Raw genomic sequence first — 15,715 nt, forward strand, 5'->3', positions numbered from 1 at the left:
TAGGGAAATCCATGGCTTATTCCTTCATTCTGTCCCAGTAGCAATGCTTATGTGTTTAAATGGCAATAGAAGTGACTGAATGCATACCGTTTTATTTTTGTTATTCAGAATGCAGTCTGTTAGGTCTAACAAATTCAGAAACTTTAACAGATAGTGCTTCCTTCTTTCAGATCACTCCGAAACCTGCTTGATGGAGAGATGGAACACTCTGCGTCACTCAGGCAAGAAACAGACAACCTGAAAAAACAAGTGACAGAACAGGAGGAGCGACATGCAGTGAAGATCCAAGCATTGACAAGGTAGAGAGCTGAAAAAAAAAATCAGGGGCACTTGTAGCAGATTGCAAGGTTGTCAAACTTTATATGTTACCTTACTTGGACAGTCTTATCATCAGATAACTCAAGGGAAGAAAGCTGATATTCATTTAAAAAATATGAATTTCACTTAAGTTGTGGTTCTGGTAGCAGTGTGGCAAGAAGCATAGATGGGGCAGAGGATGGGGGTACAACAGAGCAGAGTACTGGCAGTGTGAATATTTTCTGAAGATGAGCAGTTTACCATAGGGGATGTTGGTTATAATGGCAGCAACATGGATACAATTTCCTGAGCTTTCTGGGACATCCTGGGATCTGCTATATGATGAGGAACATAACATGTTTTCTTTAAGAATTCACTTTAGAATACTGCCAAGAGCGACTAGAACCAAAGGCAGCATTAAAGTGAAAGGACCACTAGGCTACAACATTAACTGATGAGAAGGGTTTGCCAAATGAAGCAACAACTCCTATAGTGCTGAAGCCCAAGAATAGATCCAAAGATCTAATCTCTGCATTGCACTTTGAGCATTCTCATTCAGAACATAGCTATTAGAATTGGAGATAGTGGAGTGAAGTGGCTACACGTGGAGGAAAACTCACTGCTTGTTTTTAGAGGTCTAAGTTTGAATTTATGACATTTTTGAAGCACTCTGTGAAAGGTCAGTTCTTCTGAGCTGCATTGACTCTTCGGCTCATATGTGTTCAAGGGGAGGCAAATAATAGTTGTGGCCTTTGGGTGACCAAACTCCTGCTGCCTTCTTATTGCAAATGAATTGCAGGTGGAAAGGGAAATCCATAAAGAAACCTTTTTAGCCTTGTTGAATACCTGGATTCCCTGAAAATTTTCATTTCATTTCTTTTCTTTAAATTTCTTTATTAGCAATTGCAAAGGGAACATATAACCAGATTTCTATCCAGTCTCTCTAGCAGAATGCATAAAGAGCCATATTAGAAGGTTTACTTGTCTAAATTAAAAATTACACGTTTAAATTGAAACAGAATTGAAACAGAAATGTCGCGCTTTGGAGCGCAAATGGAAAAAATCTAAATCCCCCTCTGATAGACAGACCTGGAGGGTCAATATTAAACTTTACAATTCAACACTAAAAAAAGCCAGGAAGAACTTCTTCGGAGACAAGATCTCTAGATCCAACAACCAGATCAGTGCGCTGTTTAACATCTGGCGCTCCCTAACTACAAAAAAAGACCCATCCTTGCTCCCACCGTCTCTATCAGCCGATGCCCTTGCAAATTTCTTTAATGAAAAGGTTACCACCCTAAGATGCTCCTTCCCACCCACAGTCTCCTACAATTCCCTGACCTATATTGACCTCAACCCTACCCCATTCCTGCCGACAGATCCTGGACCGTCTTCAAGCTTATTTCCGAATCGCAAGTCTCCAAACTCTGCCTCAAACTAAAAACTTGCAAATGCACCTTGGATCCTTTCCCCTCCTATCTATTCGAGAACATCTCCACACAGGCCATTGCTTCCCTCACCGAACTTATAAACTCTGCCCTAACATCGGGCCTTTTCTCCCCCGACATGGGACATATTTCATTGACCCCTCTACTGAAAAAGGCCGACCTTGACCCCTCCATACCATCAAATTACCGTCCAATAGCAAATAACCCTCTCCTAACCAAGTTATTAGAATCCATCATATCCACCCAACTCTCATCCTACCTAGAAAGATTCTCTATTCTCCTACCCCACCAATTCAGCTTCAGACCCAACTTCAGCACCGAATCCCTTTTGGCCTCACTAATCTCTAAGGTGCAACAACTTCATTCTCACAACAAATTCACTGTTCTCCTACAATTCGACCTCTCCGCAGCTTTCAATGTCGTCCACCACGATATCCTAATCTTCCAACTCTCCGAAATAGGCATAAGCTCCACAGTCCTAGATTGGTTCTCGAAATTCCTACGCTTCTGCTCCTACACCGTTAACACAAACGGTACCTCATCCCCCCCCCTGGAAGTCGAAATGTGGAGTCCCGCAAGGCTCACCCCTCTCTCCTATCCTTTTCAACATCTACATGTCCTCTCTGAAACTCCTTCATCTATCCCCCCTAGAAACTCTCTACTCCTACGCTGATGACATCTTCATCCTCCTCGAGACCGACTCGAACCTCTCTAACCTTGCTGAGAACATATCCACATGTATAACGAATCTCCAATCCTGGGCCCAACCTGTACAAATGAAACTGAATGAGTCCAAAACAAAACTACTTTGGCTCAGCCCAATATTAGATCATTTACCCACCTCCATCCCACTATCTTCCGGCCCCACTCTTCAGCTTGAGTTTTCAAGCAAAGTCCTAGGCATCATCATAGACTCCTCTCTCTCCTTCAATGATCACCTCAACTCCTTGGTAAAAAAATGCTTCTTTAGCCTTCATATGTTGAGGAAAGCGAGATCCTGCTTTCATCATTCTCACTTCGCCGTCCTCGTTCAATCCACCATCCTCTCTAGACTGGACTACTACAATTCCATCTATATAAGCCTAACTAAGAAAAACTCCATAGACTTCAGCTAATTCAGAACGCCGCGGCTAAGCTTATTTTCGCAAAAGGCAAGTTCGATCATGTCTCCCCACTTCTCTCCAAGCTTCACTAGCTCCCAGTATACTCCAGAGTCCTCTTTAAATGTGCCTGCTTAGCCTTCAAGATCCTACATGGCGTCCTTCCTCCCGTTATCCCACTCTTTTGGAATTCCTCAAACCCACACTCCACCAGACCCTCCCAAAAACTGAAACTATCATTCCCCTCTATAAAAGGTATATCCCGCGCAGGAAAACTTAGAGCATCCCTCCCCTTTAGAACCACAGAACTCTGGAACAACCTCTCATCCCCGCTCAGAAATTCAAGCTCCTTCCAATCCTTCCGCAAACACTTGAAAATTTGGCTCTTTTCAAAAATCTAATCACCTCCCGTTCTCCAGTATCCTGTCCCTCTCTAGCTCCTTAGTCCCTCTCCTATATCCCCTCATTGTAGTTCCTTTCCTCTTAACTCTGTAAACCGTACCGAGCTCTGCGCTGCGGAGATGGCTCGGTATACAAACCCAAGGTTTAGTTTAGTTTAGTTTAAATTGGCATGCACATATAAGTAGAAATTTTAGAACTGGTGCTACATATATGCATATGTCATGGCACACAGATGTAAGGGAGTGTGGTTTGATGGAATTTGGAGTCCATGTTCAGCAAACATTTTTGTTAGAACATAAGAATTGGTGCTGCTGGGTCAGACCAGTGGTCCATCGTGCCCAGCAGTCCGCTCACGCAGTGGCCCTTGGGTCAAAGACCAGTGCTCTAAATGAGTCCAGCCTCACAAGCGTACGTTCTGGTTTAGCAGGAACCTACCCTGGAGGGTGTAGGTTCCTGCTCCAGAAGAGTGTTCCACTCCAGAAGAGTGTTCCAGTTTTCTAGCACTCTGGGTGAAGAAGAACTTCCTTACGTTTGTACGGAATCTATCCCCTTTTAACTTTAGAGAGTGCCCTCTCGTTCTCCCTACCTTGGAGAGGGTGAACAACCTGTCTTTATCTACTAAGTCTATTCCCTTCAGTATCTTGAATGTTTCGATCATGTCTCCTCTCAATCTCCTCTTTTCAAGGGAGAAGAGGCCAAGTTTCTCTAATTTCTCACTGTACGGAAACTCCTCCAGCCCCTTAACCATTTTAGTCACTCTTCTCTGGACCCTTTTGAGTAGTACTGTGTCCTCTTCATATATGGTGACCAGTGCTGGACGCAGTATTGCAAGTGACGGCGCACCATGACCCGGTACAGCGGCATGATAACCTTCTTAATCATTCCTAGCATTTTGTTCGCCCTTTTCGCCATCGCCGCTGCACATTGCGCGGATGGCTTCATCGACTTGTTGACCAGTACTCCCAAGTCTCTTTCCTGGGAGGTCTCTCCAAGTACCGCCCCGGACATCCTGTATTCATGTATGAAGTTTTTGTTACCAACATGCATCACCTTACGCTTATCCACGTTGAACCTCATTTACCATGTCGCTGCCCATTTCTCGAGTGTGATATAAATTTTTGGATGTTCTGCAGTATGTTTTAAAATTACATGGGTATACATGCATGTAGAATTCCATGTGCCAACAAAAGTGGTATATGTGTATGCACTCTTAGGGTCAGCATTTGGGCAGAGCTTGGGTTGTGCGGTATGCATGGGACTTATTTTTGGGGAACAGCCTAGAATTCAATTCCACCACTTCTTTTCAGACTTCAGGGTAGTAGAAATGTTTTGCTACAGCTCCTCCCTATCAGGCAGTCTGCATGGTACAGGAGAGAAGAGGAGGGTGCCCTGCCCTCCCTCAACCAGACAAGTTCTTCAGAATTTTTGCTGATCCAGAGACATATTTCATGCCTGAGGAAACCATCAAATAGATCTCTTCACAAGCAGCATTAATGGAAAGCCACTGTTCTGTTCAGTGCAAACATCTCTGGATTATCTGGCAAGGGATGTTCTGGCTATAAACTTGTCTTGGCTGTCCTCTTTCCTTATCCCTACACACATTCCAAAAGAGACCCAGAAAGTGATTCACATATTGTCCTATTAAACATCATCAAAATTGGTTCCTTTTTCTCAAATCTTGTTCTTCCTCTGCATATTCAAATGTTTTCATCAGTGACCACACAGAACAGGGGTTCCTTTCTTCCAGCTTGTGACTTGCTAGCCCTGACACCATGGATACTAAGCAGCATTTAGTTTCCACTCTAGGCCTCCCAATGCTTACATAGAAACTCATCTTCCAGGCATTTTAAAACTTTTAAATGGAAGAGGTTTTTTATTTGGTGTTTAACAAACTTCTGTTACCTCATTTGGTGTCCTACCAATCACCATACTGTAGTACTTGTACCATCTCTTATTAGTTTGGGTTGCAAACATACTTCTACGTGAAGGAGAAATTCCAGATGGTCTCTTTGGGAACCCTACTTTTTCTGTTAAGAGAAGGACAATTGACTTTGTTCTCTGAATCTCAAAGAGGCATACATAAATATTCCAATACTTCCAGCCCACAGAAAGTATCTTCGTTTTCTAATAGGAACACATCACTTCCAATACAGGGTACTTCCAATCAGTCTAGCATCAGCACCCAGAATGTTCATGAAATGTTTAGCTGTAGTAGCTGCAACACTCCGCTCCTACAGCTTCCAAGTGTTCCCTTTTATCGATGATTGGTTAGTCAAGGAATTGTCACCTCAAGCTGCTCATACAACTATCAATTCAGCCATACGTCTTCTAGAACTTCTAGGGTTTGCAGTCAATTAACAGAAGTTTCATTTCCAATCAACCCAAAATCTAGAATTCATTGGGGCTTTACTGGACACATCTCAAGACTTGTGCTTACCTACCTCAACAAAGACAGGATACTCCTTCATCTATGCAAGGCCGTGTCCATTCTTCCTACTTTCACTGCAAAACAAATGCTACAACTTCTAGGGCATATGGCATCTACAATTCATGTAACACCATTTGCACGCCTTCACCTTAGGGAACGTCTACAGTTCATGTAACACTATTTTCACGCCTTCACCTCAGGGAACATCTACAGGGCATATAAAACCATTTGCACGCCTTCACCTCTGGGTTCCATAGTGGTCTCAAGCCACAGACCACATATTCCAAGAAATACAGGTCACCTCCCCTCTTCGCTAAGCTCTTTGTTGGTGATTCCTGCAAACAAATTTCTCCAGGGGGCCTACTCTTCCATGTTCCTCCGCATCAGAAGATATTAACAACAGATTTCTCCAAGCTAGGATGGGGAGCCCATCTAGATGGCCTACACACTCAAGGCACCTACAGTATGCAGGAAAAATCTTTACACATTAATCTTCTGGAGCTACGAATGATTCACAATGCTCGTCACACATTTCAGGATCGCCTACTCACAAGTAATAATGATCCAGACAGACAACCAAGTAGCGATGTACTATATAAACAAACAAGGGGAGTACTGGTCTCGTCTGCTTTGCCAAGAAGCTATCAAGATCTGGAATTGGGCAATTCTGCAAAGCATCTTTCGCAAGGCTGTCTTATCTAGTAGGCAAACAGAACATTCTAGCCAACAGACTGAACAGATTCTTTCATCCTCAAGCGTTTAAAATCCAAGATGGCTGCCATGAGAAAAATGTGCCAAAAACAGCCCATGGAGACCTCCATGAAGGAGGAAAAATTACAGGGGGTTTGGAGGTAGGGGACCTGGGCTCTAGGGTCAGAAACCCTCAAATTCAACTTTTAATAAACCTTTCTCCCCAGTTTTCCCCAAAGGCTTAATTAGCCTTACTCACTGTGCTATGTGGTGCCTGCCTGCTTCAGCATAAAATTTCAGCTAGAATCAATGGGAGAAGGAATCTGCCTTACAGAGTCACTGGATGAACCTGGTCTTCTGGCTTCCGGTTGGATCAAGGTTGGACTGAACCCCGGAAACTGCGAAAGGGGTGAGGGCCACATAGTCGGTCCACTGTTAGTCCCGGATGAGCTGGGAAGGAGCCCACATAGCCTGCGCTCAAACTCATGACTAAATCAGGGATGTAGTAGCTACGCGGGGGATGGCTCCTGAGCTTTAAAAAAAATTCCAGCAGTGTGGCTAGCTAGGTGTCCCTGAGGGCTGATCTTGTACTAGAAATGAGCAATTAAGAAATTCTGATTAGATCCATCTATGATCTCCTCTCTGTGTCCCACCTCTAATTCTCTTATCTTTTCTTTGCTCTTATAAGGTTCAAGGCAATTTACAGGATAAGAGGCCCATGAAACAGCATGGGAAAAATGTACAATATATTTGTTTATTAATATTTATATACCGCTCTTTGTTACAACAGTGTGGTGTACAACAAATTAAAAGGAAAAGAACACCAATATTTATAGGACAGATAATAAGAGAAGAAAGAAAGATAGAAAAAAAATTTAGTTACTTATTTGTTAATCGCAGCATAGTATGTTGCCAGAAATCAAAAATTAAAGGTTGAAAAATCATATTAAAAATCGAAGATCACTAAGATTAAAAAGAAAATTCCAATCCGAATTTTAAAGAGGCTCTAAATTTTGAGTATGTAATTCATTTGGCAGAGAATCCCATAGATATGGAACTGATGCAAATAAAGCAGGTTTGCGTTGCGATGTAGGTGAAGAGAATGTTGAATGTTCGCTTGTACTTCACTCCCTTGGAAGATGGGATGAGCATTTGATGGGTGCTGTTTATCCTGGATAAGGCAAAGAAAGAGGAGAAGAACAGGTAGATTATGTGCTACAGTACGATGGTGTCCCTTGCATGGTGAACCATACAAGACAGATTAAACATTATTCAGGCCTTTATAGATAGCCAGTGAAGTGTCCTGTAGTAGACAGAGAAAGAGGCAAGGGAAGTGTCAGCCAAAAGAACTATCTTTATTAAGAACATAAGAATTGCTGCTGCTGGGTCAGACCAGTGGTCCATCGTGCCCAGCAGTCCACTCTGGTCAAAGACCAGCCATCTGGTCAAAGACCAGCACCCTAACTGAGACTAGCCCTACTTGTGTACATTCTGGTTTAGCAGGAACTTGTCTAACTTTGTCTTGAAGCTAATGGTCCCAACAAGGATCCAAATTTCGGTATTTCAAATAACGCCTTCCTCAAGGGACACTGACACGGAGTACTCTTATGACGTGCTAGAGAAAAATCGCATAAAGGCGTGCTTTCGAAGCGACATGAAACAAAATTCCCAAACAATGGGATTTTGTTTCATGTCGCTTCAAAAGTGCGCCTTTATGTGATTTTTCTTCAGCACGTCTGTGTCATAAGCATACTTGTTGGGACCATTATTTTAAATATAATTTAAAGATAGTTCTTCTGGCTGACAGGACACCTCCCTTGCCTCTTTCTGTTTGTATTTTGAGGCGAGGACCTTCTTCTTTCCTTTTGCTGTAGTAGACAGAGACATGATCATATTTCTTTAAGCTGAATATCAGACTGATAGCAGTGTTTTGGATCAGTTGGAGTTTGTACATTAAGGCGGAGGATAGGCCCACGTAGAGAGAATTACAGTAGTCCAGTTGGGTTAGGACCAGCATCTGAACCAAAATTATAATGTGGTTGCTGTAGAAATAAGTCTTGATCAGCCTTAGTTGTTTTAGTGTAAATCATGTTATATTGTTGAATTGCAGGAAACAGCCAACAAAAGCAATGAACAAGAGCAAACCAAACAGTTCAACAATTACAACATTTTCTCTTTTCACCCCCCATTTGTCAACCCATCTCCCTCCCCTCTCGTTGGCTCCCCCAAAAGTCCCCTCAACACTGTGCAAGCCTTAACGTATAGCGGAAGGCTGTGCTCTTATATCTTTCAACTATCCTGAACCAAAGCCCCCCACCACTCCAACCCCCATCCCTTGCTAAGTCTCCTTCCAACTCGCTCCCCCCCGGACTCCAGGCAAACCAACAGTCATACTACCATGCACATCCATTCATACTCCTGTCGATCGTCTGGGTTATCAGTGCCTATCTGGGAAGCAAAGAAAAGAGGAAGGAAAAATCTGGTTAGAAAGAGTTCAGTACTGGGAGACAAGGACTGTATGTAGGAGTCCCAAGTCAGCAGGAAAACTTTCTTCTGTTTAAAAGAGAGATGGGCATGGCACTGTTCCAAAAGCATTAAACTATGGAGGCGATTCCGCCAGGCCTAGAAAGCAGGTGAGCCTTAGTTGTTTTAAGCTGTAGAATGTTTTTTTTTTCCAGAGGATGGATATTTGGGGTTCATAGGAAAGTGTAGAGTCGAACAGGATTCCGAGCACTTTGGAGGTCCTCTCGATGTTTAGTGGAGCAGAGGGCTGGGTTAGGGTTGTAGGCGCAGATTGTGTGGCGGTGTGGAACCAGAGAACCTTGGTTTTGGTAGTATTTAATTTTAAATAATACCTCTGAGTAAGAGAATCAGAGTGGCAATCCATAGATGTGGGGAAGGCAAGGAGATGAAGCCATGCAAGGGAAAAACAGATGGCAGAATGAAAGCAAAAGGCAGAGGAAATAGGACTGGAGATAAGAAGACCGAACAGATGGGATCAAGTGATGATTACTAAGTGCGTTGAGGAAAGTAGAGCCTGTCTGGCCTTTTAAGGAGAGATGAGCTCTATTATCTCAAGTAATATTCCTACATTTTCACCTTCATATAGTGTTAAGAAAGACTCTTATGAACTAATTGTGTTTGAATTGATATTTTTAATATTTTAATTTTAACAGATATAAATTGGAAAAATATAGGGTCCTCCCACATTGCCTGTTCTTAAACTAAAAAGATCATGCCATACAATATTTAACATATAAACACATTTTCTGATATGAAGTTTTTATGGACACACTGTGTATAATTATTGGACAGCACTTTAAAGCAATTTAAATTATTGATATAAACAATATGTTTTTTAAATTTAATCCAAATTAGTACCTCTGTAGAACTCTTGACATAAATTCTCATTAGATATTCCTAAAAAGAATACAAGCATGACAAATGTCTGAATCACCCATCTGATATCAATATAAAATATTCCAAAGCTGTAGGAGAAATGAGTCAAAGGTACGAATATATAAATTTTATAAATCAAAATATGAAGATAAACTGATAAAGCATTTGTCTTCTGCTGATTATTATGCAGCTTTAAATGTCAGCCTTATATACATGTGGATAATAAAAAAAAAAGGGTATTGCTATCAACAGTGATTTATTCTTTTTCAAATAAGAACAGCCTAAAGCTTAGAGCACTGGGTTGGGAACCAGGGAAGCCTGTTTCAGAACCCACTGTGACTCCTTGTGATCTTGGGTAAGTCACTTTATTTTCCATTACCTAGGGCAGGGGTAGGGAACTCCGGTCCTCGAGAGCCGTATTCCAGTCGGGTTTTCAGGATTTCCCCAATGAATATGCATTGAAAGCAGGGCATGCAAATAGATCTCATGCATATTCATTGGGGAAATCCTGAAAATCCGACTGGAATACGGCTCTCGAGGACCGGAGTTCCCTACCCCTGACCTAGGGTATAAAATTAGATTGTACATTACATTAGTGACTTTTACTCCGCCTTAACCTCACAGTTTTAGGTGGATTACAAAAGAGGTAAACTGGACATTTCCAGGAGAATTACAGGATCAGGTACTAATTACAAGACTCTGACTTAGTCCGAAATAAGGGACACTTAGGTAAGGCATTAGCTTGTCTTGGCAAAGTTTCTGAATAGCAGGGTCTTTATTTCCCTTCGGAGGGTTTTGTAATCAGGCGTTGTTATCAATATGTGGGCGAGATGGTGGTCTAGTTTTGCTGCCTGAGTAAGCCCTCTGGGGGGGGGGGGGCAGAAGAATGCCTGCTGTACCTGAATGTAACTTGTCTTGAGCAGCAACTCCAAAAAAAAAAGGCTTGCGCTAAATCCAGAATCCCTTCATTTTTTTGTAAACCAGTCCATTACTACAACTCGGACAGCACACCAAAGAAATCGGGCACTCAGTCTTATCAAATAACGTTTTGGTGTCTAGTGAGAGAAATTGACAGCTGTGGATCTAAGGGCTCCTTTTACAAAGGTGCGCTAGCGGTTTTAGCATGCACTTAGCGTGCGCAAAAATGCCGCGCGCACTAGCCGCTACCGCCTCCTTTTAAGCGGGCGGTAATTTTTCGGCTAGCGCGCGCTAATCTTGTGTGTGCGCTAAAAACGCTAGCGCACCTTAGTAAAAGGAGCCCTAAATGTCTAACACTGTACATCCCACTTTATATTTGTCAGAACCATACCCGCTCTGGGTGCACTATATCAGAAATGAATTGTTCAATTGGAAAACAGTATTTTTTTTTTTTCAAAATTCTTTATTCATTTTAAAACTGACAAACAAGTGATTAATATTATAATATTACATTACTAATAAGATATACAACACTTCTTATACATATAATCCATTAATGTAAAAATTATAACCCCTCCCATCCACCCACCAGTCCTTTAAAGAATATAACCATAATAAACACAAATCAAATCATTAATTGAAAATATTAACCATCCAATTTCCCCCTCCTCCCCCCAACAAAATACATGTAACAATCAAAAAGGAAAACAGTGTTCATTCATTACCATAATTTTCTAATGGCCCCCAGATCTTTTTGACAATATTTTTGCAAAGGTTTAATTGACATTCAGCAAGGAACTAGGCCAGTAGTAACACAACTAACTGCAATTTCTCCCTCTGACTATTCATACCTTATTTTGTTCTTATTTTGCTGGGTGATTTACTATTCTATCTTTTGCTCTACAATGTAACCACTCTGCTTCACTTTCCCTGGCTCTCTACATCTCTTTGGGGCTCCTTCTGCCTTCTCATCTTTGAATATATGAATGATGATCTTTTTCTCTTAGGTGCTTTAGTTTAGCTTGTGAGCCCGTTTGGGACAGAGAGTGATGTCCAATGTATTAGGTTTTGTAAACTGCTTAATACTCATGTACAAGTGGTATATGAAATATAATAAATACAATACAATAGAGGCATCATAGAAGGAATTAGGAAGCATACCCCTTCAACAACAGCCTTAAACATATCAGATGAAACCAAGGAAATTGCTCAGCCTTAGGGCTAGATTCACTAACCTGCCCGATCGTGTCCGATCCGTGTGCGATCCGTGGCAGGCTGATGAATTCTCAACGTGTCCTCATTCAGATGAGGGCGATCAGAGGCACGACCCCCCACCGACTTCACGGATCACTGGAGAGCGATCCTGACACATGCGCATACCATCTTCTTTGCCTGTAGATGGTCTGTACATGCTCACCATGAAGGAAGAGCTGGAAACTTAAAAAAAAAAAAAAAAATACAGAGCTGTTTGTGGTTTTAACCTGCGGGTTGAAAGCGGGGCTGCACCGCGGGTTAAAACCACCGAGTCGGGGCAGAGAGCAGGGCGGCAAGAGCAGGAGAATTGGGGCAGAGAGCAGGGTTTTTGCACAAGCAAAAAATACAGTGGGTTGAACAATCATTGCTGGTCCTCTGCAGTCGCTTGTTTTTGGATTGGCTAGCCCAGTCAGTGTTCCTGAATTTGTTTTGTGAATCGCATCTTTTCTACTTTGCATGCTGTTCCTCCTCATTTGCATGTGCAGATCGGATTGGAGGATGATCGGCACAGAGGTTAGTGAATTGGGTCAGAGGAAAATCGGGTTGATACACGATCGCAAACATGATCGGTGGGCTTAGTGAATCTAGCCCATTAAATAACTCTTACTATTTCAGTAACAGGTAAATGGAATTTGATCAAAAGAAAGAAAGCTGAGTAACCAAATAACCAACAAGATTGCTGTTAGTTTTGTGCTTGGGTTTGGTTTCCAGTAAGTTTTTGCTGATTTGGGTTGAGTTGCAAATGATTACAAGACTTAGGTCTCCTTTTATCATGCCGCGCTAGCCGCTACCACCTCCTCTTGAGCAGGTGGTAGTTTTTGGCCAGCGCAGGGGTTAGCGCGTGATGAAAAGTCACGCGCGTTAACCCTGCTAGCATGGCTTGATAAAAGGAGCCCTTAGATCATTGGAGTGGGACCTGAAATAGCTTTGTGCTATAGGAGGTCCGATGATCCCTTTAAAATATACAAGTCTGTTGCATCTCTTCCCTAAAACATTTTTTGTGTGTGTGTGTATATATATATATATATTGTTTAGAGTTTCACATTTATGAATATGAAATGACCTACCCTTTTTTCTTCTGTATTTCATGCACAAACAAATTTTTTGTCAAAGTAAACTGACTAATATAGTCAAAATTCTTGACACGATTTTCTGTTGTTTAAATGTCATCTAATCAAACCTTTACATATATGGAGCTGCTATTTTAATTGGACTTTAAATAATTCATTCTGAATCTTTAGGAACATTTTTACAGGATTTGTTTTTAACAATCTTTTGCTGTTAACTTGCTACAGTTTTGTTTGAAAACTGTGTTTGTTGGGTGTGATATTAGATTGTCAATGAGGGAACAAATAGTGCGGGTAATGCAGTCAGCTTTTTTAAGTTGCATTTACTAAAGAGATTGAAACCATTGTTATATATGAAGGACTTCCGAGACGTTTTGCAAAGCCTGGTATTATGTAAGATCAATTATTGCAATGTATATTATATTTGGGATTGCCAACGTGTAAAATCCAGGCATTGCAAATAATCCAAAATCCTGTGGCTAGAGTAGTGACATGAGTAAATCAATGTGTCTCGATGACACCAATATTGAAACAACTGCACTGGTTGCCAATTATTTAGAGCAGGGTGTTAAATATTGGTCTTCGAGGGCCGTAATCTGGTCGGGTTTTCAGAATTTCCCCAATGAATATGCATGAGATCTATTAATCCACGTGATTTCTTATCAGGACCTTTAGGGTATGTACGCTTTTGTTTATGAAGTCTTGTTTGTCACTGATTACACACTAGACCTTTTTTCTGAGGGCTTTATATTATTTATGTCTTTCAATCACGTCACCTAAAGAGCTGCACCAGGAAGTTCAATTCAGAAGCAACAGCCACAAATCTTAAATCGGAATTTTAATAATTTCTGCCCTGAATATAGAAATCACAAGTGAACACACACAGTTGCAATCCATGTATAGATCTTTTAAGAAAACAAATTGATCTCACGACTATATCCAAATATTGGCTAGCATAAATCTTGATGACCCTATACCGTGTTTCCCCGAAAATAAGACAGTGTCTTATGTTAATTTTGGGCCCCAAAAACGCACTAGATCTTATTTTCGGGGTATGCATCTGATCATCTCTCCCTTCCTCTCCTTCACCCCAATTCTTCCTCTTTTCTTTCTCTCCCCCACATGTGCAGCATCTTTCCTCCCTTCCCATCCTCCTGTGCAGCATAACCCTTGCCCGGTTTCTATCCTTCCCACCCTCCCATTCCTTGTGCAGCAGAGCCCTTGCCCAGCTTCTGTCCATTCCTTCCTCCCATCCCTTGTACAGTAGAACCCTTGAGCACCCCCCTGCCCCCACTGCGCAGCCGAACCCCTGCTGTCCCTCCATCCTTTCCTCCCTGCTGACCACAAGCGAGCCATATATTGATCCAAAGCAGCGTTGGACCGGCATCACTCTAAGCAGGCTGCTTCGCCTTGTCCATCAGGGAATTCACTCTGCCGCGTTATTGATGGGTTGAACAGTTGCTGCCGTCAAATCCCGGGACTAGGGCTTATTTTCAGGGTAGGTCTTATTTTCGGGGAAACATGATAGCAATTTATGCATTTAAGTACACACTGAGCCACATTGTCACATGGCTCCATTCCCACAAATTCAGATTGAATCCTGAAAAATCCAAGGACTTCCTCATTTTTCACACTGGCCCCATCCTCTCCGTTTTGTACCAGTTCTAATAGCAGGCACCCCAATCTCATTTGCCTAAACATTGAAAGTACTAAGTTACATTAGACAGCACACTGTCCTCACAACATCTCTTATGCTGATAAAATGTTTTTATAAACTGAGCATTATATCCTTAATTTGCTGACTCTTCTAAATTTGGCCTTTGTACTCTCACCCATTCTCTCACAATTTCCAGGATAGACTGTTGTAATGCTCTTGCAGAACCCAAACTTCAGAATATCCATCTTCTCCAGATTATCCAGAATTCTGCTGAAGTTGGTAACCAGATCCAAAAAAATTTGATCATGTCACACTGTTTCTGTTTATTCATTAGGATTATTTACTGCCTTTTTGAAAAGATTCACTCAAATATAAGCTACAGAAAGACTCTTGGTATCCAATCTTAAATAAGATCCCCTATAAGATACTCTATATGACAAACAAAGTGTCTACTTATGATATCTGCTTATATGTTATCTCCCTCCTAGGACCCTGTGCTCTTAACATGCATACCTCAACCAATCTTACTGATGAGATTCCCAACAACACTTCTTAAATGATCATTTTCCTCACTATTACCATTTATTCTTGCCATGATCTTAAACAGTTTGTTCACAGGACTCTTTCCTGATGACTGGAAACTAGCTATTGAACATCCAGAAATTGAGTGTGGCTTCCAGTCTGGCATCCTCTGTGCTGCCTCAGAGAGTGCTGCCTCAGAGAGCATCACCCTGGAGAAGTAGGAGGCAGAACCTGTCCACCAGAGGATACAGTGTCCTCTTGCATTGAGGATATGTCTCCAGGGGCTTCTGCCCAGGAAGGAAGGGTTAGGACAGCCATTATAGTGGGAGATTCAATCATTAGGCATATACCATATTTTTCGCTCCATAAGTCACAATTTTCCCCCCCAAAAAAGTGGGTTTAAATAAGCGTGCGCCTTATGGAGCGAATATACCCCCCCCCAGTGGTACCTTTAAATTGTGGTGGTCGCTGGACGGCTTCCTCCTTGTTATGTTGGGGCCAGTGGCACACAAATGCGCTAATGCCTGGGCCCG

General features: G+C 41.9%; 1 protein-coding gene across 3 annotated transcripts in view; it reads left to right on the forward strand.

The window, feature by feature from the left end:
- The window catches only part of SNX29 (sorting nexin 29), a 407,218-nt gene that overhangs the window by 95,311 nt on the left and 296,192 nt on the right, over positions 1 to 15,715 (forward strand). For all 3 annotated transcript variants that reach the window (XR_004536445.1, XM_033914223.1, XM_033914221.1), the window contains exon 13: positions 171 to 299. Coding sequence is in view for 2 of the 3 variants with exons in the window: in XM_033914223.1 (XP_033770114.1) it covers positions 171 to 299 (129 nt within the window). In the remaining variant the exon portion in view is untranslated. The remainder of the gene's footprint in view (positions 1 to 170; positions 300 to 15,715) is intronic.

This window comes from Geotrypetes seraphini, chromosome 11 (genome assembly GCF_902459505.1).
Source record: "Geotrypetes seraphini chromosome 11, aGeoSer1.1, whole genome shotgun sequence".
NCBI lineage: Eukaryota > Metazoa > Chordata > Amphibia > Gymnophiona > Dermophiidae > Geotrypetes > Geotrypetes seraphini.